This window comes from Coenobita brevimanus, chromosome 101 (genome assembly GCF_032717465.1).
Source record: "Coenobita brevimanus isolate Jiangsu-jjx chromosome 101, ASM3271746v2, whole genome shotgun sequence".
Taxonomy (NCBI): domain Eukaryota; kingdom Metazoa; phylum Arthropoda; class Malacostraca; order Decapoda; family Coenobitidae; genus Coenobita; species Coenobita brevimanus.
The window spans coordinates 9585265-9611638 of NC_137054.1; the positions used below are offsets into that span (position 1 = coordinate 9585265).

The window sequence follows — 26374 nt, forward strand, 5'->3', positions numbered from 1 at the left end:
TCAAACACTTTTCAGCTCCAGATGGCCAGGTAATCAAGACTGGTGGATTGTTTTATAACTATTAACCATAGACAAGCACTACTGGTTCATGACAAGCTAGTCCAATTTCATATAACCACGACTTTGTATTTTACCTCGGCTGAAAAACTGACCAGTGAAGCCAGCTGACATGCACTGCAGAACAATATTCATATTAAAGCCTTCAGTAAAAGCTATTCATCTTAAGTTTGCCGGCTTTAATTCTTCAGATTCAGGACGTAATTTTTGTTTTATTTCCTAACGATTTTTTCAGACTTAGGAAGTTTTGAACTAAATATCAGATAAACCACTGTATCCCTTCATCCCAACATTTTTATCTGAAATCGCCTGACGGAAGGAAGAATAAACCAACAATGTGCCACTGAATTCAATGGGCAAAAAAATTATCCCGATTAGTCTTTGGGACTTCATTAGTCTAAAATTCCCATCTCCATCGTCAGTGTTGAAATATAATGTTAAAGTCACAAGGAAGTGCTATGGAAAGGTGTAGCCATAGTGGTGTCTTTCTGCCAATGAACTGCGGGAAATAAGCTGCAGAAGGACGAAAATATGGACCAAGGTAAGGCGAGAACAGTTTAATAATACGTGTCAACTTTATACCAGTTTCACGATTTGAAATACTGTACTGACAAACATACTTATCACAGCATCCCTATCAAAGAAGAGGGCGAAGGGATGCTCGAGGTCTCTGTCGACAATATCCACACACCCACTGCCGTCCAGCCCACACCGCCTGATATATGGCTTTGACCCAGCACCACTCACGAAAAGGTATCTGTCAAAGAATTTCACTTATTCCTTTGGGCATGAGAGATTAAATATCAGAGCTCAATGTTGTTTACTGTGATAAAAGTCCTTTCGCTACTGGTAGTCCTATCTACTCACTTATCTACGTCTATAATAATATAAGCAGGTAATGCTCGAGAAGTAACCTTGTAAGGGAAAACTATGAATACTGTAAATCTAAACATTGACAGCAGTACTCTCCCCTCTCCTCTTCTTCAGACTCCCGCCAGAGTAAGTTTGAAGCAAGCAGGCCGTAGCAACTGTTCCTCTACACATTAATGACACCACATCTTGTCAGTGAAAAGCTAGTCAGTCCCGTACCTCAGAAAAACGAGCAAGCTTTCAACACAATGACAGATGGACAGTAGAACTATCTTTTATATCATAATATTGGAATAAGATGACAGTATTGTTACCTGCATAGCAAATTACGGCATCGATGTCATCTATGCTGCAAAGAATATTACACCATACAATTTAAATTCAGGTAACCTACTTTTGACAAGCCGTAACTATAGTCCAGCAAGAAATTTGTGTACTCAAGTAGGCTACAGCTTTTACTTCCATCCAACCCTACTGGAGGCTGCGTAATGGAGAAGCGACAGTGACCAACCCCAGCAGCGGCGCCAGAGTGAGTCCTGATGGGTGCACTAGGTCCTCCACCACCAGTCGCCGGTGCTGTAGTCTCCCGTGCCTCACGCTGCCCACCTCCACGCCACTCTTCCGGTCCAGCCAGTACAGGTTCACGCGCACCCAGTCTGTACCGGGGCAACCACTATCATGTCTCCCGCTAGTTTGACAGCTATTTACCCCTTCATTACTCTAAACTGTTTTACCAGTTTTACTCAGCATGTTTGAGACCTACTGGAAGGGTTACATTCTCTTCATTCACTGTGTTTCCGTTAACATGAATTAAATTAAAGAAAGCAAGAATAAAAATGCTTAAGTGAGTAATCTCTATTTTTTTCCAGTCTTATTCCTATACTTTTTCAACTGGAGAGAACACCCTAGTAGTCATTGGTAAAATTGAATATTCCAAACACCAGCATTTCAGATGTCTCCCAAACTTAATAAAATACTCTAGTTGTTGCCAGGATATTTTAGTCGTCCTGTAGCTTTATAATTTAATTTCTTTCAAACCTGTCAACTTACCCTAGGAAATAACCGTTTCATACCTGAAGTTGAAAAGAAGCCGTTTCATGTTTCTGTAATGTTTTTAACTGCTTGCTGCAGTAGTGTCCCAGGCCTGAGGTAGAGCTTTATCCTAAATATAATTGCTTTAGTATTTGTAGGAAAAGCACATTTCTTCCACTAAAAATAATTATAATCAAGGCTAGCTTAATTTTCATTGACAACCACGGCATATCTCTAGCATTTTTCCCGGCAACCTCTTCTACCCGATGACCTACTTCGTTTCTGGTATCCTCTTACGTTTTTGTTCAGCTTTGCAACTTGCTGGGATGATGCATAGCCCTCACAAACTACTGTAGATCCATTTCAAATTAAAATAGCATGATAGCAGCTAATAAAATACGTCCTCGGGCAGAAGGCATTACTCGCCAAACTTTTCCCCACCAAAATTGTCCTGTGCCTTACCAGTAGCCATAACGGAGGCGGCGGTGTTATTGACCAGCTCGTAGGTATGGCTGGACGAGACATTAACTGCGTATATCCTCTCCCACCACACGTCACTCACCAGCACCACATCTGCGGGCAATGGCAGAACGTCAGATCTTGTCAGCGTTACCGACGAACCGGAAACTGAATGGGTGAGTTAATAAACCCTTACCTACAGTTGCTCAGTCCACCTTGGGAAAGGGTGTGTGTTCACTTGCCAGTCATCTTTGCGTACCGATGAACTAACATATGTAAACATATGGAAGTACAGTACAGTACAAACCTACTTAAAAGTCTACTATTGCTTGCTTCTAACCTACTCTTAAGGCTCTGAAGGGGGAGCCTACAAGAGGTGAAGCTTTGATGCTGGGTGAAACAGCTGCGGCGTCCACCCGTAAGCCAAATCACCACATTTACCAGCACCTCGCAGTCTCAAGGACCCTGGTCCGACCCTTGCGAATTGCTGTCTACCAAAAGGAGGCGCTGGTTCCCTGCACGGTGTATGTACTGTCCTGCACTGTCCCGTAGGACGGCACTATTGAGGCAGCTGCTCACCTGTGGTTGACGGTCTCTTCGGCCAGAGAAACAAATGTTAAACAACAACTCTACTCTGAAAACTTAAAGAGATTATCAAAACCCCGTGACATGGACTTTTTTCTTTTTTTTTAAATCTTACGGACGGCTGTTCGTAGTTAAATGAGGAATCATCTTCATTAACAACTTCACTACCAAGTCATTGTTCTTAATATATTAATGTTAAGAGATCTGTGAACAGGTGAATATCAGGAAGGCTGAGGGTCAGGAAGGAACAAAGATGGTGGATTCTTCTTCCGAAATGCTCTCGGAAACAAAACAGTACTCAAAACAGCCTTCCTTACGCGACAGCCAGCACCCATGATGACCTCATTACTAAGGGAACATCTTTTCAGTTTTGAGGAAAAAGGAGGTACCCGCACATTGCGCCCTCCCTCACTGGCATATACCGTGCAACGAAACTACAGGAAGACTTACAAATGAAACTCTACAGTTCCAGTCTCAAGAATTAGGTAAAATCAGAACCTAAACTCCGAATAAAACTGATCCCACAAACACTTGCCTGTATTGCTTTGCATTTGTCTGCCACAAGCCCATATTTCGTTTAGTTAGATAAACTTAGTCATCCATGAAAAAAAAAAAAAAAGTGAGGGCGGGGATACTGATTAGGCAATCTCACAGAAAATGATTGCAGCTCTGTGTAGGCCTATCGTTAAAACTGGTTTTCAGACAATGAAGCCAGTATGTCATACAACAGTAATTATAATAATAATCATAACAGTATAATAATTATAAATTATCATAATTATAATTACTACTACTACTACTACTACTACAACACTAATAATAATAATAATAATAATATCAGATTTTACATCCCTGCCTGTTCTATCATCAATCTACCGCCTCACCATTTCTAGGGTCGTAGGTGACGTGGCCCAGGTTCCTGAGGTCTGAGCGAAGATGCCAGCGTCTGAAGTAGGATCGGCCCAGCTGGCGGCTCTCCAGGCTGTACACGGCGCTGGTGTTGTACAGGAGCAGGGAGGTGTGGTGCGGGTCCTCTGAGGGGCATACCACACTGAGTTTAGTATTTTCCTCAATGATCAAGCTAAGTAATTCCTAAATGTACTCACACACAAACCAGGCCTTAGCATATTCCTTTTCAGCGGATCTCTTTAATTAGGCTAACACTTTTGTACTATCACGGTCAAAATTTCGCACTTCTTGCCGACTAAGCAATGGCATGTTGTGTATTAAAATCTTATATGAAATAGTATCAAGAAGCATTCTCTGCCGTTAGCGACCTTTTTGTTCGCAATTGTATAGTGGTCAACACTATGCTATTTACTAGCACTGATACAGTATATGAAGTCTTCGATTCAGTAAGTAAATTTAAATCCACAGGAAAATTTTCTGCCAAGTCTTAGGTGCTGCATTCCCTCCCATCTCAAGGCACAAAACTATTTCCCAGCAGAATGCCTCAAACATTCATCCTCCACCGTCCACACAACACTAAGACAATCACCGCCACCACAACCATCTAAATCCTTCAGGCAAGCAGCATCCTCCATGAACCTCCAGGATTCAAGTAATACTGCCCTTCTAAGACTAACTAACCCAGTTAAACAATGTGGCTTTACATCAGCACAAACAAAATTCAAGTCAGTCCATTATGTCCCCCTTGTAATATAGTCCCTCGCAACAGTTTCCTCATGCATCAGTCAGACATCTTTAAACAAAATAAAGCAGAGATTGGCTGAAGCGGCCAGTTTCCTTAGTCCATCTAATTCACTTTCAGATGCGCTAGTGACCTTGATACAACCCTTCCCATCCCTTCAATACAAAACTACAAATTTTTATGGGAGCGCCCGCCTCAAGTAATGTCAGCAGCCCATACGATCTAGGCGCCGTTACTCTAAGACCAATCAGTGCCATGTCCAGCCAGCTTACTTATGCAGGTGTGAAGATCAGCACCCAGGTACATGTCTCCGATAGGGCAGGCACAGGTGTAGTGAGGGTGGGAGGGCTTCAGCAGGCACAGGTGACTACATCCCGCTGATCCACATGGGTTCTCCACCTGGCAGAAAAGTTATCCAGATTTGATTATATATTCAGGCTTCATTTACTTTGCTTCTTTTACCACTGAATACGCTAAAGGGGAAGACAGGTTTATAAAGCTTTATCTAAGCCACACCGAATATAACCACACTGAAAGAAAAAATTACATACTCTGACCTTCATAATTCTCTAAGTTGAATATGGTAACTCCTGGGTCAACTATGAAACTTGTATATTCGTTAAATTCATACATACCACGCAGGTGTAACGCATTCATAGCTGGTAAATGGGCGGCATGATTTAAAAATTTGTAGGTAAAGAGTTAAGGGATGTTTACTGAAAGGTGACTCAGTGATGTGGGTTAATGAAGATATTACACATTTAAGAACATCAATGTAAATATGACAAGAAAGTTTAACAATAATGAAAAGTGACCAGTGCATAAATTAAGACCTCGAAAAGAACTAGGACAATATGGAGACTGCAGGGGGATTGCATGACGGCGTGTTTAGTACACATGTTAACGTGCTCTTCGTCCAAGCATACTGACTAAAGTGTACCAAAGTCCTTAGGTGCTATGGTCGGATAACTTGCGAGCTGATAGTACGGTCATCGAGAATGCATGTAAATTTATGGCGGGAGGAGGCGTGGGAGGAGAAATATGATGCTATGGCATATTAGCAGCTGAAAAGGTGTGGAAACAGAGGCTAAAGAACTGTCAAGGAATCGAAAAAGTAAATAAATGTTACACAAACTTATCAGTTCTGTAGCAGACTGAATGACAATCCACGTGATGTGGAGTTTATATTAAAATATGTAAGTGGTGTCTTCGAGGCGAAAACAATATTTTAGACATGTGTACTTGAAATGGTTGTGTGGCCTATTTCACCGAGCATGTCTAATGGCTTCTCTGTTCCGGGATTCCTACTTCTCATCTTACGTGGGAATTAGTGTTGGAAATATTATAACGATCATTTACTTCACTATTTTTAACCCCAATCCCACGTCCAATTTCTTACTTATTTTCCGTGATTATTTCCACAGTTTTGGCGAGACATCTTGTAGTCTTAAACCTAGTAAAACCTTCGCAAGATCAAGAACAATAAAAATAAGCGAACTGAAGGTGAAATTTCAAAACATTCTGACTCTGGAGTAGGAGTGGTAGTAGTAGTAGTTTCAAACCCAGGTACATCTGAACGTGAACCCAGTGGACTGCAGGCTGAAGTTGCCCCTCCTGCAGACCACAATCCTCCTTGGAGGGGAGGAGGAGTTGGCGGACATCTGTGTGGGAAGGGAAAAATAATTACTGGCATAAGCATCATGGCGGGGTGGAATAGTGTGATGCCGTAGTACTGGCGTCTTGGGACGCCCTTAAGCAATGTGTGTACGAAGCGGCCGTCGCGTTTGTTGCACTTCATGATCCGGTCGTTGTGCCAGCTGGTCCAGTACAGGTGCTCCTCCCACACCGCCAGGGAGTAGGGATGGGACACTGACGCTTGGCTCAAGTTCTGAGACGAAGAAAGAAAAATTATCCTTAATTCATTAGCAAATACTGAATTTAATTACAGAGAACTGATAAGAAAACTGAATAGATTGGAATTACAAAGAAATTTATTAGGATATAAGTACAGTTACTCCTCCCTGTCTAAAAGAATGGAAGTCAGTGATGCTGGCCCCGCAGGTTATAACATGGGGGGAAAAAAAATATAGATTAAATCTAACCCATACTAACTATGCGATCAGGTTGCTCCATTCTCATCACTAGGGAAATGGAGGGAGATGCATGGTCCAGGTTATAACATGGAGGAACAAAAAACAATGTTGAACAGATTAGATTACCTCGACGGATCAGCAAACAAAATCAGATTCTTTACCCATTTCCAGCGAAAAATCTGACCTTCAAAACAGTCTCAAAATAAGTCCTACACTAACTGAGTTAAGGACAAGGTCGCGTCCACACCAAATACTTGCTGGAGCGGACGGCTTTTGACTGTAGTTATTCCTATGCTTATTGGACGCAGACGGGTGAGAGAAAGTTTAGTTCTTTCAGCCTAACTTGGTCAAAATTTTGATTCTTCTTCAGCCCATCTGACGTAGTTCGAGGGCAGAATGACTGTGTGTCTACCTCCTTTCCATAATACTTCTTAGTGACTAGCATCGCCATAATGTTAAGTTTTATAACTCGCCAATCAAAATAAAGTGATGGCAGTTTTAGGCTGTTATAATAAAAACAGTACTGTATAGTGATTGAGAATTCCTACCCGTTACCGTCCGCGCCAGCAAGCATTTGATGTGGACGCAAACTAAACCGTTTTTACTCTTTGCTCAAATTTTCGTCTTTTTGCAGCTTATTTCACGTAACTCATTGCCAGAGACGACACTACGGTTCTACTTCCTTTCCACAGTGTTTCGTGACAAAACATCGTATTCAAACGTTACTATACCGATATAACTCTGCATTCAAAGTGAAGCTATGCTAATGTTAGGCCAAGTTAATAGTAAAGAATATAACTGCTAAGCATTCCAACCTTGCGATCGGTGCCGTCGAGCTTTATGCTGTGTGCGATGTCTCTCCTGGCGTCCATGTAGTAGAGTCTGCCTGCAGGGAGGTCGAGGGCGATAGCGTTGGGCCACGTCAGACCCTGAGACACCAGCACCCGACGCTCCGACCCGTCCATACCGGCGGTCTCAATCACGGAGGAATCCACGTCACCCCAGTACATGCGTCTGGAAGTAAGGGCATCTGAATACCGAGTGATCCATTTGTAACGTACACCCACGAGCAAAAGTTCGCCGACAGTCCTCTTGCAGCACTGTACCTTGCCTTCCAATACTCCCCATTTCTCAGGCTACATAGAGCGTGCCTCCTCCTCGTACTCTTGTTTCGTGCTACCGTTACCTGTTCCATTTAACAAATTCTAGAGTCTGCGAAACTTTACTGTACGTCTCTACCCTGTTTAGCCATTACATCTTATAATTCTTTCACCTTAAGCCTGCACAGAGGTCCTCCTCCTGTAGCGTACTTACCATAGCTCAGAGGCAGAATAACAGAGCTACGACTATTACTTTCCATACTGTTCTCACGATGTCATCACACCAGAGGTCTACCGTGTTGGTGGAAAAGCAGCAGCGCATGAAATCTTGCGGCTAGTAATTCTTTCATTCTCTGTGTATAATCAAAAGCTTGAATTATTACAGTGTCCACGTCTGCAATACGCTGGCTAGAGAAGCTTTTACTGGTTGTCGAAGATGGTCCAGAATCAGTGAGCAAAAACTTTAAAAACAGAGTGGGAAAGGAGATATATATGGCATACAAGACTGAACCCAAATATCGAGGGAAAAACGTTAAGATCTGCTATACTAGTGCATACAGTTTTTATTTTTGTTCTTTCCTAAATTATTTTTAAGTCAATTTTTGTTGGACAGCACGGTAGGCCTAGCATAATGAGGCTGGGACCTTCACCTTTGCCTTGGAGTTTGTATTACCTTTGACACATGGTCATAGTGAAATGCAGGCTGTTAGGTATTGCTTGCTGCACAAACCGTATACTCAGTTCGAAACAGTGTGGGAACTGAGAAATCTAACGAACTGTGTGGAAATAAACGCTAACTTTGTAGAGCACTTTGGTATAAGTATATTTTCTGAGTAGGTAATATTTTCGCCTCACATGGTTGACCCCATACAACAAATTGTTTAGACATACGGCCATTAGACATGACTGATGCTGAAGGATAATCTTCTTATGCCTTCAGTAAGAGGTTAGGCGCATCACTTTACTATTTTTGACCCTCTACCGAACTCTGCCATAAATCGTTTGAGGATGCTTAAATGTTTTCATAAAGATCTTAGACATCGTTTGGTCTAGAGAAGACTTAGATAACACACGATGTCTGGGTAAGATATCGTAACCTAACACCCCACACAAATCTGTCTACAGGGAGTTTCCAAACGCTGCCATCACTCATTAGAGATGCTCCAACATCCACTGCCCTACTTTTATCTCTTTTATAACCCCATCCCTATACAAATTGAACACCTATGGAGACATGACATCTATGTTTCAATCCAACATTCAAATCGAAAAATTCACTCAATTCACTATCCACACGCACTGCAGCCTTAGCCTCCTCATACATATTCTTCACAGCATTCAACAACCTCAAATTTACTCCATATATTCTTAATATTTGCCACATTCCTTGTCTGTCCACCCTGTCATATGCTTTCCCCAAATCCATGAAGGCAGCACACAACAACTTTCCCTTCTCTAGAAGCCTTTCCACTAGACCTAACAATGAATATCTCATCTACGCAACCTTTTCCCTTCCTAAAACCTCCCTGTTCTTCAATTAATTCCTCTGTTATTTCACTAATGTCAGTAAGTTTCCTACCATACACTTTTCTTTTACACTAAGAAGACAAATGCCCCTGTGATTACTACACACTTTTTCCCATTTTCCTTTGTACAAGGGAATTATTATACCCGACTTCCAATCCTCCGGAACCCTACCTTCCTCCAGGGCCAATCTGCATATCTTCCATATCCATTCTACTACTATCTCTCCCTCATGCTTCAGCATTTCACCACACACACACCATCTGTTCCTGGGGCTTTCCCCATTTTGACTTCATTACTTCCACTACTTCCTTCCTGCCAATTTCTTCCTCTCTTCTCACTTCCCTCCTCCTCCCAGCCATTCCTCAGCAACTTATCCTCGCATCACTTTCACTGTCTATGTTTAACAGTTCCTGAAAGTGTTCTCTCCATCTCCTCACCTTTTCTCCCATCAACACTAGCTATCTACCATTTTTGTCTTTCATTCTCCGACTAGCTTCTTTATCACCCTGTCTTACTCTCTTTACCTCTTACCGGAACATTTTCAAACATTTCCTCCACTTTACACTCAAATTCCTTACAAATTCCTCATCCACTCTTCTTACTCTCTCTCACTAATCATTTCACCTCTCTTCCTCTCTACATATGACTCTTCCGTCTCAATTTCCTCCACGTCTCTGCTTCCCATCCACTCACTGTATGCTTTCTTCTTTTGCGCTACAGCTTGTCTCTCTTCTTCATTCTACCATGCTATTCTTTGCACTCTCATTCTTTTCACCCCACACATCACCTCACATGCTGCACAGATTACTTCTGTAAAGTTCTTGGACACCCCTTCCACCTCTCCCATCTGCTCCAAATCATTATTATACAAATCTTCACATTACATATTTGTTACACAACTTTCTTCAGGTTGCATACATTGTAAGGCAGAGCATCTCCGGACTGACTTTCCGATACCTTAATAACTTCTCACAGAATTTTTCTTAAAGACTCCGTGTATTGTTACTTCAGAGTTTATGTTACTCTCCCGTCATAATGGAGAGTCATCGAAATTGATGACGTTAGGACATATCCTTTACTGCACGCCAAAATTAGCGATATGATCGTGTTCTGCTACAGCTCAGCATTTTAGATCGAGACTATAATTTTGAGCCAGGTTAGAATGAAAGGAATATCATTAATCATATCACACTGCAAATACTAATTATATACAGTTACCTTCTGGCTATGTCCAGCTGTATGGGTCTGGGGTGTCTGGTGCTGGTGACGACCTGGTAACAACTGTGGCCGTCCAGGGAGCACACCAGGATGGATCTGCGTTCAGGACACGTCATGTACAGGTTCCTCCCCAGCCAGTCTACCGCCAGCCCCTCGATTAATCCTATTTCTGAAACCATAATTCATGTTAGGCGACCAGTTTGTTAGAGAACTAAATCTAGAAATCTTCAGAAACATTTACTGTATATCATTTGGGTATCTAATATTCTTGAGCAAAATAACTTAGTTTTATAAAAGATTCTATGCATTGTGTAACTAGACAGACTGATTCTCTGTCGAGCTTCTATCGACGCTTTATATTTTAAGTAGACATTTGACATTTTAAGTCTTAAAATTCAGTTTTGGAGCCTATTTTGTTGACTATATTGCCTTAAAGTAATGTCAATTAAATTTTTCACTACTCTATCACAGTTCAATACTTAGGCGGAGGTAATCCCTAATTTAGTGGGAATTAAATCCCTATTTTATTTTGGCTATGCTAGACTATTTTGCTATCCATAGAGATTTTTCCTCGATTGGACTTAAGGTGAATTAACTCCAAGTACATGCAATGTGAACTTAGCATGATGTGTCGCAAAATAAGCTATGCAAAAATTAAATAAAAAACTTAAAGTTAATATGGAGTGGCATAAAGTTACCTGCAGTAATGACGAGGCGCGGCACCACACGGCTCTCGAGGGGCGCCTTGTATATACCAGTGTCAGCGCTCCAGTACACCTTCTGGTCTCGAGGATCATAGCCGATACCCACAATCTGAGCAAAGAATAAGGTATTTATAAAACCAGGGTATAAAGTAAAGTGGATTTAACGTTTTTGAGGCTGTCCTTTTACTTATCTTGACACCATCAACCTGTTCAAAAGCTTAATTCTGTATGCACTGGACTTGTATGGTGAGTATCCCACTTATTCAGTGCTCATCCCACTTATTCAGGAGCCATCTCATTCTCTCAGTGCGCATCCCATTCTCTCAATGCGCATCCTATCCCAGTCAACTTACGCAAAGGAACATTACGAAGCAGTAAAATACGTAACTGGTTAAGGGGTACAATGAACACTGGACTACACTTTTCACTCTAACTTTGCCTAAAATTGTCATCTCCATCTTTCATGCCGAACTGTAACAGAAGATTAACAGTAAAATATGGTGTTAGACATGAGGACTTACGGAAAGGATGTAGGGCCGCAGTACTGTCTGCCACTGCGCTGTGTGAAATAATCAACAGAGGGAAAATGTGGGCAAAGCTAAGGTAAAGGAAATAAATTACATAGATTCAGCAACATATTATACTCTGAAAGGAGATTACCTCAGACCAAGTCCTCAATATACAATAAGTAAATAGTTTTCTGTTGGAAATCCATGTGGCAGTATTGTGTTGCGGGGAAGGCTCAGTGCTGGTGTGGGAGTGGCGGTGGGAGTGGCGGTGACAGAGTTTGAAATTAATGATATAGGGCCGACACTGATAACTGACTGAACTGTCCTTGCAACAAAATATCGCCTGGCTGAGTGGAGGAGGGGGGTTTTGCTTCACCCTGTAGGCTTCATTTTTGCCATTGTCGCTAAGGCTCTGATCCTTGTCGGATAAGGAAGCGCCCTAATACCTCCTCCTCAGCAATTTATTTTTGGATATGGATAGTTAATATCGTTTTGAACGTTATGTTGAGTATGGCGATATTGGAAGGATTTTGTTAACACAGAAGAGGATAGTATGGTGTAATCAGAAAAATACTTCAGGAAAAGGTTTTAGGGGGTTCCCTTAGAAAATACGCGTGTTAAACTTTCACCCTTGCCTACAAAATTGATGTGCCATATATTCAGTTTACTGTACCTAAGTTATTGAAAAGGCTAATAATTTGGAGCACATTAGACAGGAGGCCTTGGTTTATGAAAACTCGTTACTCGATGAATGTATGCATTCTAAAATAGATTTTTTTTTTTTTTTTTGTCCAGACAACCTAGTCAAAAAATTCAGCCTCTCCTCCACTACAGGAACTCATTCCACAATTTGGTTACCCACTATCAATTTTCAGAACAATAAAAGTTTTGGAATAATGGAATCAAAATAAAAAATAATCCCATCACTATTTTGACTAGTGTCTCATCGACCCCCAGTATCAGATTCAACTTAAGTTGGACGATATTATTGTTCTTCCTATATTACAGAGAACTACCATAAATGCGTAAGAGTTTTAAGACTTCCAGGACTCTACAAAACCTGTTCTTGCTAATCATTTCTGCGGCTTTTGTCCTCAGAGGGTTGAAATATCAATAAAAGATAGAGTTGTACCTTGTCTGGTCCCAGGTAGATCTGTGTGTAGCCGGCAATACCTAGGCTCAACATTCTCACCCCCCTCGTCTGGGCAAGTAGCAGGAACCCAGTACCCTTCACTGCAAGTGCAAAGAAAGTGATGGAGCAGGTATTACGGGGAACAGGAGGAGGGCAGGGAAGATGAGGATGAGGACGAGCAGGGAAGATGAGGATGAGGGGGACTAGTTATTACATGGAGCAGGAGGTGGAGCAGGCATACAGATAGTAGGGTGGACCAGTAACTATGGTGATAGAAAGGGCGCTAAGGCGAACAAGAGGACACTTATGAAGGGGAGGAAAATAGTCATGGAGAGGACTGAAGAGGAGAGAGAGGCACGGCAGATGGAATATGAGCCATGGAAAGAAGAAAGAATAGTAAAAGCAATAGAGAATGGAAACTGGAGAGTATGATAATGAAGGAGAAACTTTTTATGGACACTAGAAAAATATCTACTTGTCTAAACTTTAATGAAGACTATTATTATGTAGGGAATGCATACCGAATTTTAGGTGAACATTTTGGCCACACCTCACGTGCTGTTCATGAAAACAGTCTTAAATTATACGAACTGGGTCTCTTACGACTCTATCATTTTTCCTGTCAGTGTGTAAAGTTCATTTATTTACCTGTGTACAGTCGATCAAATAAGTATATACAGTATAACTTGGGAAGGGTTCAATGATATCCTAAATGCTCAACTTAATTATGTTCCAAGGTGAATTTTATTATCAATATGCCTGTGTTAATGCGGACTTGTAAATACTGATTTATACGGTATCGTTAAGAAGCAGTTTATTACCGTGGGGTATAATGACCCGAGACTTTGCAATAACCATGGTCTGTGATATTGTATTGCGCAAAGTGTGCGTTAATACTTTGACCTACTGTACCTAAGAAACATGAAATCATTGAAAGATGTAACTTTCAAGATTCTTGTATGTGAAAAATGAAACAGCGGCCAGATTTACAACCATTCCTATTGACTATTCCTGTCGTAACCAGGGTTTATTTTTGTAGGAAGAGCACAGAGTTACCGTACCAGATTTCCCTTTCCCTCTTACGAAAGGGAATTATGGCTGAGAAAGCGATAGTAAGTTTGCAACTCCAGATCCTGCAGCTTCGGGTGAACCCTAGGACACCTCTCTGCTTAAGGCGTCTTGACCTTTCTGCTATTTTTTAGGAAATGCAGTTATTAGAATGGTATTGATAAGCTAATAATAAGGCGTATGCAAAATAAATTGGTAAAGTTATGCTAGGAAACTACCCAAACTCACGAAAAAGCGTGACTGGTGTCGTGGGTCCTCACCTATGGCTTTGCAGGTGACGTTATCTTTGGCCAGTTTATATCCGGTGTGGCAGGAGCAGAGGAACGAGCCCTGCAGATTGGTGCACGAGTGGTCGCACGCCAGCACGTCACCAGCACACTCGTCAATGTCTGAGGAGCAACACCGGCTGACAATTTTTTTTTTTTTTTTTTTTGGGGGGGGGTAGGAGGAGTCGTAGGTGCAAAAACTTTTTATTGTGGATAAGTTTTATAATTTGTTCATAATCCTGACAGCCACTGATGCTGCCTAACTGTGCGCTGTCGACTTGAGACTTAAAAGTATCCGGATGCTCATGCTTAAGGTTAGGTTACATAGTTTTTGTTAGTTCATTAATTTAAGTTGGTTTAAGTTTTAAGACTAGGACACTTTAGGACAAATGATAGATAATGCCATATCGAAAGGACTTATTTCCGGCTAAACCACAAAATTAAAAAAATCACCATGATAAAGCATTATGCCAAAAAACATTATGATCAACTGTTAAATGTTTATTAAAATTAAGTAACAATTTGAGTCTACCATACAGTCTTCCTAAATTACCTGATATCCAAAAAATTAGGATGTATTTTCAGTAAACTAAACTACTATCAAACAATATTACTGCTATCGAAAAACAAAGTAACACTGACACACACACAAAATGTCAGTTGGCCGCTTGCAAACAAATATTTGTAAAAACCAACAGGACTAAGACCCTATATAACCCATGCAAACAGTTCATCATCAGCCAGCATACAAGCTACACCCAGCGAGCTCTTATACTAAGCAATAACTGGAAAACTACCAGATACAGACTTCCTGAAATATAACTTACATATCAGTGAAGTAGTTAAAAAAAAATAACATGCAGTGAGCTTACGAGTTGTACTGACCATCGCATGTGGTGTGGTCTGACTGAAGGACGTAGCCGGGGGTGCAGTCACAATGCGGGCCGCGGGGACTTGGGTAGCACCGCTGCGAACACTGACCCTCCTTGCAAGTTTCTTCTGCACAAGTAAAGCAGACATGCTCGTTACCGACAAATACACCATAATCTACCTGTACCGAGTAAGTTACCATTTCTTCAGCACAAAAATAGAGTTCAGGGCAAGCTCTCAGTTACGGACGAATACACCCGGATAGATAACGAGATACTGAGCTACTGTCTCCTGCACACGTACAGTTCAGAACAAATACTGTTACCGACAAACATACTCCATAATAACGAGATAACGAGTAAACAACTCATTTGCACATATAGTGTTGTGGACTAATACTGGCTTCATATTAACAGATTCGAAAACCAAGTACTTGCTTCCTAACTATAGAAATGACTTTCGGAATCCAAATACTCCCTTCATAAAATATGGTGCTGGAAATGGACGCTTTCACGTGGCTGCACCGATGAAACAGTTTTCGTTCCCTAATTATACAACCTTCCCTCAGCTCCCTATCTCCCGGAAAAAAAAAGGGGGGGGGGATGGTGGCCTGCAGTAGCGTGTTAACTTTAGACTGCAATCCATCCTGTTCCTTTCAGATGAACCTGGGGCTATGTCTGCTAATACTACATAATTATGAGACTGGGAAATAGAAACTGTTAGCCTTGGCTCCCAACAAACTTCAGGAAATTTAGCCTCACAATTGTTCCACTAAAAATCTCTGCTACATTTCTGACACTAACTGTACTACCTAAATGAATCTCTCCAGTAGCGTTATTTTAGTCTCTTACTTCCAAAATATTCCGTGCAATAATAAACTTAAGTACATTTCGGCACCGGCAATTATTTTTACTTTTTATTTTTTAATAGGATTATACTTAACGCTCTGGGGGTCAATTTTACTGAAGAGGAAACCTGCACACCAAAAAAAAAAATCCTGCGGAAACCCCTTCAGCCGGATGACATCCTTGTAGCTCAAGCCATTTTTAAACAGGTTAAGAGCACGATAGACTATCCTCCTCCAGTTTGACGTCTCCAAAAGCAAACACTATCTGGATGTAATAAGGTCACCGAACTGAATAGACTAACATTAAGGCTCAAAAAAAAAAAAAAAGTCAAGTATTAAGGGTTCCTTTACACGATTAGTGTCTACGCACTTTTTCTAGGGACGGGAACGAAGCCACTGCCAGACAGTGGTCATGTAAAACGATCAATGCTTTGCTTCTGTTTACATGATCATTCTCAGAGCACAGCATCATCAGCCTGCTTTAAATAAAATATTCCGATACTGATTGTGTAAACGAGCCCTAAGAATTGCCACATTCATGAGCGTCAGTAAGTACTCTGGTGTACTGTATGTAGCATGGCGCACTGCAACGTTGTCTCTGGTCTCGTGTGATATAAAAACGGTTCCCCATATCCAGTGTTTAGTGCTAAGGTTTAACAGCCTGACTTACTGCAGACAGTATTTATCGTCTGCTCCTGTAAATTTTGGGAGAATACAGTAGGCGTTAACTGGATCACAGTACTAGAATTGTCTAGTCCATGAAACTAGTAAAAACATAACAAAAAAATCAAGAGCCTCTGCTTTCGGAAGTACTAAGGCCAAACATAACTTACCACAACGTTGTCCGTCTGGCTTGTGGGCATCGTGTCAAGAAGTATTTAAGTGTTTTGTTTAGCATCTTAGTCCCTGATATCTAATATACCAGTAGAGAGCTGGTTAATAGACATCCCCACACGATGAATGTTTAAGTATAAAGGTATATTGCATGACTTCCTACAGTGTTGCCCCACTTCTCCTCTAAGCTGGTAAATATATCGGGATCTAGCTAGTAGAGTGGTACAGACCATAAATGTTCAAGCACTAAGGTGTAATATCAGCGTTACTTACTGCAGCGTGGTCCCTCGTCTGAGCCGTCCCTGCAGCTGCTGGCCCCGTCACACACCTTCTCTGGCGGAACACATTCCCCGGAGCTGCATTGGTAGTGGCCAAGACGCTCCAGGCACTGCGACTGTTCTGCACCAGGAGTACTGATAAATATAGGTACCAGATCCTGAGATAGATCTAGCATCCGTTCCCTATGTTAACAAATGGGGGGGGGGGGAATTCAAACTAACTCACGATCCACTCAGCTCATTGGTGGGGCGGATTCACAGACTATGATCCTTTCCTTGTAACTCAAGTTTTTGGGACGGATTTACGAACTTATGGCCTCTCTATACAGAAGCTATAGCTTTAATCAGACATTGATTAGGTGGTAAAGGTTTCGTAGTAACATATTCCACGACGATTTTGTAGGGTACGCAAATATCTTTAGTGATGCAAACTGCCCGGTACTAAAACTATGTCACACTAGAGAAAGTAAAGTTAATATAAGCACATCGCCGAACAATCTGTGCTTCAAAGCCTCCTATTCTACCTGAAATACAGCCCATATACAGAATAGCCCGATTTTGTAGATCGAGGCTAAAGTCTGAAGAACCTGATTTTCATGAAACCACGTCTTTGACACTCACGTCTCCAGTATCAGAGATGATGCACGTATGTGATCAATATGCCAAGAACGTGTATCAATATATTTATATTAAAACTTTTACTCAAACTGAATGTGATTCCAACCTCAATGTGGCTAGATCACTGATCAATTCCTTGTACTAACTCCTTTCATGTAGTTCTCAAGGACCAATTAAAGTTTCTCTTCGTTTCTTTGTCCTTTCTATAAAAAAAAGAAATCCTCACTTAACTATGACATGCAGCTATTAAAAAGCAAGAAAAAGATTTTGCATTCTGTTCGCTGTCGTATATCATTCTGCAGGAAGAACTAGATTTTTAAAGGGTCTACATTGTTTATATTTTCTCATAAACCCTATACTTTCAGTTCCTGTAGTAGCTAAGGTTTGTTGCAGGAAGAACCAGTGACAAGACTCTTCATTATCCTTCATGAGAAATAAAATCACTTACTACAGGTAAATCATGTCTGAACATCTGTACTACAAAAGGTACAATACATCAATTTTGTCAGATAAGAACGTCAGTTTCCATTACTTTCATGGTTTTATGATCACCGCAGCGGTTTCAGTCTCTCTCTCTCCCTCTCTGCTGTTCTTGAATTTTTTACAGTTTTATTCTTTCACAAAGAAATAAAACCTTTCTTTCATGCTCAGCTTAGTTTTAGATTATTGCACCACCTGCCGCATTATGAAAACAGAGCAGAAGTTTGAAAAGCCCACTGGTTTTGACATTTTTGAGTACCGTATGCGACGACGATAAATGACGTTTGTAGTGTTGCTGACAATACTAATTTCGTATGCTGACCACATCTAAATTAGAAGTAAAAAAAAAAAAAAAAAATTGTTTTCGCGCAGTTTTAATAGACCATAAATTCCATGCATCATCCGAATCTTTTCTCTCGCCGATATGTCAATTAAAAGCAAATCCTTCCAGTTTCACTCCGCTGTCTAATGTTACCATCCATAGCAATGCACTGTTTGAAATGCATTAAGACACCACATTACTTAAATCCCGTTTATTCCACGATACACCTGTGGCTCATTACATTGGTCACCACCCGAGTCCCATTAATATCGCCCATCACGAAACTTTGCGTTATTTGTAGTTTTGTTCACGCAAATTCGAAGAGGTCTGCCACAAGTGTATATGCTTTTATTAGACTTGCTTTATCTGAACCAAGTATAGGCACACAAGGGCATTCAGCCACTACCTTTCATTGTAACAAACTCATCATTCACATTATTGCCAACACCAAACTTTCCATATCTAGCTTTCAACTCACCTACCTCCCTTCAGTAGTTCAGTGATAAAGTTTATTAATATCCTTTTCTTCATTACGCCTGTCCCATTCCAGATTTCTTCTATTCTTCTACCTTTAAACGCTTCTGTGATGTTTCATGCAATATTCGAGATTTCTACTATTAAGCGCACAATGGGCAAGCATAGTTTAGTCATGTTTATGGTTGATAAACATTAATTTTGGATATAAACAGCCTCTGTCCTCACCACAGTCGCGTTCGTCGTCGCCATCAGGACAGTCCAGAACTTCGTCGCAAAGGAACTGCTTGCTGATGCACTGGCCGCCCTGGCACCGGTACTGGGCCTCACTACACGCCCGAATCTCCTGCAGTCAGAAAACATCCCCGAATCAGGTTTATCATACCTTGAATCTGAATCGTACCGCTAGAGAATAGTTGTTAATTGAATATGAGCACTTTATTCTGGTCTTTGCTATGGGAGAATACAATCAACACTTACATTCAGACTCCTGCTGCGGGGGAGTCTATAGGAAAGTTCACTTATTCTTGTTATTGGATTAAATTTTTACGTTCCCTTTCCAGTTCTCCATTCAAACGATAGTCTGGTAGTACTTACTAGAGTGCTTTCAAACTCTTAACCTTTTAGTTACTTCCTGGCGTCTAACACCCAAGAACCCTTTAGTACCACTAATATAACTGGTCGAGGAGTTAGTGCGTAAGTCAATAGATGTTCAAGATATTCACGTGCAGCACTTAACTAGCACCTAGCTATTGCTAGGCGTGTGGTACGCTAGCAATATTCAGTGAGAATTTAGCAAAATTTCAGTTGTTTGATTTTATAAACATTCAATGAAAGTTATCACCACCTATCTGGCTGTAACTGGAGAATCCACCATCCATTCACTTTCAAGTAACTACGCTTAGTGACATGCCAAATGATTACCTGTGACCCAGGAAACCATTTACATTGTTTGGTAAACCATATAGCCAACTGACGTCCTGTGGTCTATAGTGGATTAAGGCCTTCCAACCAATGGGGCCTGCAAAGGCTTACAACCGAGGAATGGTTGGGGTTTATTGCTCATGTTACTCAAGTTAATGAGACTAGTTTCCTTGACCTTAAATGTCGTGACTAAACAGCCTAGCCCCGGGCCTCGACACTCCTGAAGGGACTAAATGATTGGATGATTTTTCTTTCTTCACGGAGGACTGTCTAGCACATTCAGAGAAGGTCCACCTGTTTGAACTATTTGTCTACTGCTCACCTGACAACCGTCCTCGTCTGTGCCGTCCATGCAGTCTTTTTCACCATCGCAGCGCCACCTTACCGGAATACACTCCTTCTTCCCGACACACTCAAAGCGCCCCACTGGACATTGCCCATGCTCCTGTGCCACCGCAAGGGGAGACATTTTTCAAAACTTTAAGCGCCTCCTATTTCAGATTTGCAAGGAAAGTAAATATTAAACAACATGATTAATTCTAAGGTGTTGGAAGATTCTAGACAGATATAAAGTTCATGTAAGCATGTACTTCTAACTAGCGACTACGCTGCTGTACTCGTGTAACGTATTCGTGAATTACGAGGAAGCTTTTGTGTTTGTATATCCAGGAGCCAAGTAAGCAATTACATCCACATCATGAAGTATGATTATGATAATTACATCCAGTTCATGATCAAATAAATGCAAAGGAGAGGTTTGTCGTTTAGATTCATAATGTTCCACACAACCAAGCTCTGATGCAGTTATTACTACACTAAAGCCCACACCAAAGTCTTCTCTGCCACACAGAGTATACAGTACTCATTAACTTACTGAAATTGCTATCTGTAAAGACCAACACAAGTTAAACGTTAGTCAGGAAAACGAGCTATGAAAATATTGGCTAATGCCGTAATTTTGCCACAGGGCTACGGGATACAAGCAACAATAGGACTAAAACTTCCTCTGTAATCCCTACCACGATCGGGACAAGCCTGACCCAAGTCACCGAGATGTCTTGAGATACATTTATATACTGGTACCATTAATCTTTAGTCGAAGCAACCCCTGATGTTTTATTTTAGGTAACGCCACTTATTCAGTTAAGTGCATCACAGGAGCATGAGTTAATGTGAATGAATCAGAGGTAGACCCACCTCAATACAGTCCTGTTTATGAATCATGGGAATCATTGCGCCATAGGAGGGAGAGAGAACGAGAAAACACAAAGGAAAGGAAAAATGAAAAGAGAAAAGGGGAGAAAAAAAAATGAAAAAGGTAAAAAAGAAAAGAAAAAGAAAAGAAAAAAAAAAATGTATGTACACGGTATTTGATAAGAGACTAGGGCATCACAGGCGCCCCGGGTGTCGTGGGAGCCGTAGACATTTAAGGTAAACTTACTGTATAGGAAGCAGACTTACCGTGATGCAGCCCTGCTCGTCGGAATGATCTTGACAGTCCGGCTGGCCATCACATCGGAAGAATTTTGTAATACATTCGCCACTGTTACACCGGAACTTTAAACTAGCGTCACACGACTCTGCAACAAGGGAGTACAGAACGGCAGTAGAGGAGTTGATGTACAAAGTGGTGAAGGGCAAAGGGAAAACAATACAGCACAGTGTCAAAGATGATACAGAGCTACAATCAATTTCGTGAAAATGAGATGGAAGATGTAGTGCCATACGGTGCTGAGAGTAATTGCAATATTCTCGCACGGTCAAGGTGGTGGATGATTGATGGAAAAATGCGATGCCACAGCCAAGGTGGTGATATGAAGAAGGAAATTGCAATGTCTGTCAACAGAATTTGACATGCCATACAGTCAAGGTGGTGATAAAGGAAGATTAGTCCCACACACTGAAGGTGGCGAAAAAAATGGATGACTTATTTTGTAGGTACCTGCAGTTGAAGCGAGAGTTGGTATGGCAGTATTTTTAATTTTTCATTCTATCACTACTGCAAGTTACGGCTCAGATCTAAGCCTTTGATTAATCTTTCCCATTGATACACTAACTTACTGTTCTGTTAATAGCAGCAGTGTAAATATCGACCTACAAAACCAGTAAAACACCTTTGTCAGGTTGATGCATGAACGAGGCCATTTAACTCCGAAAGCATTGAAATGTCGCCTTACACCCCGGGGATGCCTAGCTTATATCGATGGCTATCTACCTACCAAGTTTCATGCCTACGTCAAACTGTCTGGCCTGTGGCCCTCTTGATTTTCAACATGCTGCATTTGGCGCATGTCACGTGCCACGTGCACCGCCTGAGTGTGATGAAACCTGTCGAAAACAAATCTTAAAAAATTGCGATATCATATGGTGCAAACCACGCTGTGATCGGCCCTGTGGTTGCTGAGATACAAGCTTGTCAAAAGCGTTACTGTTGTGCTGGGTCGTGCCGGGCCGGGTCAGGCCGCTCGTATTTAAGAAAATGCCACTACTTGAGAGATTCTCTAGGGCTTCATCCCTTCTCGTAACTACGCTATGGTTAATTTTCTCTGCCTCTGTTTTCTTACACCTCTTAGTAATATATTTTGTTTAAACCTTCACATTCCTTTGCGATTCATTATACAGAATGCAATAAGAACAGCATTAACGTGTCATGTGCAAAACAAACCGACAAGGAAGGTGCTGGGAGGCTTACTTAACCAACAAGATTACGACCCACGACTCAATCTTTATCTCTGTAGGTCTGTCCTACAATGTGAATACAAAGTCGTGGTTGCATGAAAACTCGTTGAGCCTTAACTTATGATTTAGGAATGCCACCTTGGTTACTTGTTACATCGACCCTCCACTCAGACTACACTTGCCATCTGAGCAATTAAATTATCAGGTTAGTGTTAACTTTGTATTGCAAAAATGTAATGAACAATGAAGGTGTGGCAGTAGCAGAGGATGCAGCAGTTATGATTGTGGCTGTGTCCCAGTGATATGCCCTTACTTTTTTTTATAAGTACCTGTAATGAGATATACGTGTGAGTGAGAGCAGGTGTTTTAGTTGTGGTGGAGTGTTAAGTACTTACTGAGCACTGCACGTGCGGTAGTGGTAGAGGGAGCAGGTGTGGTGGGTGTGGCTGTGGTGGAACGATATGTAAATAGTTTAGGGTCCAAATCAGGCACTTCCCTGGGCCTGATCAAATTCGTCCTGTCGTCACCAATGTACTCCACGTCAGCCTCTCTCCTCCACGGTTCATGTCTTTGCGTAACTGGAATAGAAGTATAGTTTACTTGGCTGCGGTAAACAGTCCTGGTGGTATAAAAGCAAGGATTATTGCCGTCCATTGTATGTACAGTATATATGAGCAAAGAGAAAACACATACAAAAGACAACAGAAACAACCATACTCTAGCTTGGCCTAAAATTAATCTTCAACGAATGCTGATTTGTAGCAAAGATTATCACTAGAATATGGTGCTAATCAGGAATATTTGCTATGGAAAAGAAGAATCATAACTTTTTCTTTCATCGAGTAATGTGAAGTCATTTGTAAAAGATTAAAATCTGGGCCAAGTTAAGATGAAAAGAGTATATTTGGAGACGCTGCCAAAGCCTCGTAGTTCATTGCAGTGCTGCCCTTAATTATACTTTAAACTTTACCTAAAAATATCATCATTAATACAGAGTTTAGTCCAACCACTATAACTGGAATGATACTCGTCAGGACGAAGTGAATGTGGAGAACATATAAATCAGTATTCTTTTTCTACCACTGAACTACATGAAATAAACGGAAAGAACAATCAGGTAAAAGTTAAAGTGAATGAACTAGTGTGCTGTCGTTCAGGGGGTTTATTTTAACGATTTATCTTGGCAAACCTCGGTACTCTTTACTACACATGTGCTACTGTGTACGTTCGTACCTGGTGGGCAACGCGGCTCTAATGCCAAGAAGTGCAGCGTTCACACTCAGGAAATACTATTCTAAAAAATGTGCATACACTTTGCTCTATCAGTTGACAGGCCAGCGAGTGAATAGGGCTGTGCTACGAGAGAGGAGCTCCAATACAGTTGAAACTTAACTCATTTCATCTACACTACTTTTTATCTCGGTCTAGCTACAGGCAGCATTTTACTCAATATGACCTCCCGTAATGAGTAGGGGCTAATTAATTCTACATCGGACCCCTTCTGTAAAAGTTTCCCGTAGTATGAAAAATGAGTATACTTGTTTCAGTCCATAGTGGATCAGATTATTACCCGCGCAAACACCTATCCTTCTATAACACAAAATGGAATCAGTAATAAATGTAGCACTTGATACTGTTCTTGCCGCGCATTTGGCTCCATCTTAGTCACTGCACATGCACGACCGCATAAGTTTATCAGCAAAGGTATGATTTATTCGTTTTTACTAGCCTATTTAAGAATACACAATGTGATGTGATTATAATTATTGGGGGCCTACGGGGGTAGAAGTCCCTCAGTCAGGTGCGCAAGCCCACGCACAAATTGCGACGACGCAACCGTATACACGGCAATAACCATGTGTTTTTCACGAGTGCAATATTTTCCCTTTTACCGATTTCCGATAGAAGTGTCGCAAAAACGGGTGACAGCTTACAACAGAATACCTATCAAATAACCGGATCCATTATGGGCTGAAACGAAGCAACGATTTTATTTGTTAGTAAATATATTCACCCAATGAAAATTATACTTAAGTGAACAGTTACACATGACTGATTTTGTGATTAAAAAAGCATCTACCCATTTCTCCCTCCACCCCTTGCGAGGCCCTTGGGAGCAGATTCACAGAACTAATTTTTTTCGCATATGGAGGCAGTCTACAAATATTCAAACAATTCAGAACTGACGAGACGATTAACATCAAGATGCCATATGAAGATAGCACTTACTGTTAAGAATGTAAAAGACATCTACTAGAACAGCCTACATACGCTTCGGTAAATAAAGATCAAGTAAAAGAAGCTCAAAAAGGTCTATGGTAAAGGGAGGGAAAAAAGTTTCAAAAGAAAGTGATCACATTTATTTTTACTTATACCATATGCTCTAAGCGTGAAAAATGTCCTTACCTTCAGAATTGACGTCGTTCTCGGGGTCTATGCAGAAGGCCACAGCGAGGAGCACCCAGAACCATGGGGCCACGCTGAGGATGGCCATGGTGGGGGAAAGGGAAGGTGGATGAGATGGGAAAACGGTGACGATTACAGTAACAAGCAGAGTGACAAACGTGAATGAATCAATGCGGCACACTGCCACTGCCTGTCACTAAGGCACTGACCCGCCACATCCGGCCTGGGGCGTAGGAAGGCGAGGTGAGATAGCAGAGGGTAGACTGGTGGGTGTACAAGTCTAAGCCTAACACTAACATGGCAACTCCTGCACCCTCCCCCATCTCCTTTTGTGTTTGTGCATTTAGTTGTTAGATGGCGATGCTGTGCTCTCTCTCTCTCTCTCTCTCTCTCTCTCTCTCTCTCTCTCTCTCTCTCTCTCTCTCTCTCTCTCTCTCTCTCTCTCTCTCTCTCATGTTTATTCTTTTATCAGTAGTTTAATAGCCAGCCGTAAGATGCCGTTACTTTTAGCCTTTACTCGTAACTTCAGCACGATGAATTTATTTTTTTATAGTTTGCTCGCTATTTCCTAAAAAAAAAAATATTATTTAGTTTAGGAAGAACGTTAAGGAGTGAAGTGGTTAGTAAGAGATATATACACCTCCTTCAGATAGAATTTTCTCTTGAATAACAAAAAATAAATCTAGCAGCAAGACTAAGCATAAGTCATCGCAGCAAAAAGGCTAATCACGCTAGGGGATCTTTCCCATATCTTGACACTCTCTAAGCAGTTGACACCAATCTTTTTATCAATTTCATTAGCACATTTTTTTTTCTCCCCTCCACCTCAGAAGAAGACTTAGATTACTGTTTATTGACTGCAGGATTGTCAATAAGACAGTCAACATTTCCTAAGTCTCGAACTTCTAGAATGTGACCCGTCCCTGTCATTGTTAAATCTAGATCCCAATTTGATCTGATAGATAAACAAGGACAAGGGGAAAAGAAACTGTTAGAAGGTCTGGCAGGCCCGAGAATCGAACTCAGGTTCTTCCATTTGCAAAGTGGACGTTTTAGCCCGTTTACCACTGTCTCCAGTACCATGTATATTTCATTTTATTATTACTAAAGCCGTATGATCACATAAGCAAAACGGAGGCATCTGGTAATGAAGACGTTAGAAGAAATAACAACTCATTCACCACGACGACCTAGTTTTCCATCTTATTTCTGCTAGGCATTATTATTTTTCTTAACGTAGCTTTCTCCTACTGAAATGCTTCATTAACCTTTCTTGGCATAGTGAATTTAATCTTCGTCGTCTGTAACTTTCTGTAGCCTCTCATTTCTAAAGAAGGCGACATGAAAAAGATAGTTAAATGATATGTAGGA

General features: G+C 41.2%; 1 protein-coding gene across 1 annotated transcript in view; it reads right to left on the reverse strand.

Moving 5' to 3' along the window:
- Positions 1 to 25091, reverse strand: part of yl (Putative vitellogenin receptor yl) — a 43283-nt gene extending 18192 nt beyond the window's left edge. Inside the window, exons 1-20 of the mRNA XM_080284330.1 lie at positions 25004 to 25091; positions 22993 to 23175; positions 22169 to 22246; positions 21380 to 21498; positions 20793 to 20804; positions 20241 to 20363; positions 19223 to 19340; positions 17096 to 17221; positions 15157 to 15270; positions 14266 to 14394; positions 12938 to 13038; positions 11291 to 11405; positions 10593 to 10761; positions 7563 to 7761; positions 6342 to 6542; positions 4927 to 5053; positions 3888 to 4037; positions 2422 to 2532; positions 1439 to 1583; positions 678 to 814 (exon numbers count right to left, since the gene is read on the reverse strand). Coding sequence (XP_080140456.1) covers positions 678 to 814; positions 1439 to 1583; positions 2422 to 2532; positions 3888 to 4037; positions 4927 to 5053; positions 6342 to 6542; positions 7563 to 7761; positions 10593 to 10761; positions 11291 to 11405; positions 12938 to 13038; positions 14266 to 14394; positions 15157 to 15270; positions 17096 to 17221; positions 19223 to 19340; positions 20241 to 20363; positions 20793 to 20804; positions 21380 to 21498; positions 22169 to 22246; positions 22993 to 23175; positions 25004 to 25091 — 2545 coding nt within the window. The remainder of the gene's footprint in view (positions 1 to 677; positions 815 to 1438; positions 1584 to 2421; positions 2533 to 3887; positions 4038 to 4926; positions 5054 to 6341; positions 6543 to 7562; positions 7762 to 10592; positions 10762 to 11290; positions 11406 to 12937; positions 13039 to 14265; positions 14395 to 15156; positions 15271 to 17095; positions 17222 to 19222; positions 19341 to 20240; positions 20364 to 20792; positions 20805 to 21379; positions 21499 to 22168; positions 22247 to 22992; positions 23176 to 25003) is intronic.
- Positions 25092 to 26374: the final 1283 nt, after the last annotated feature.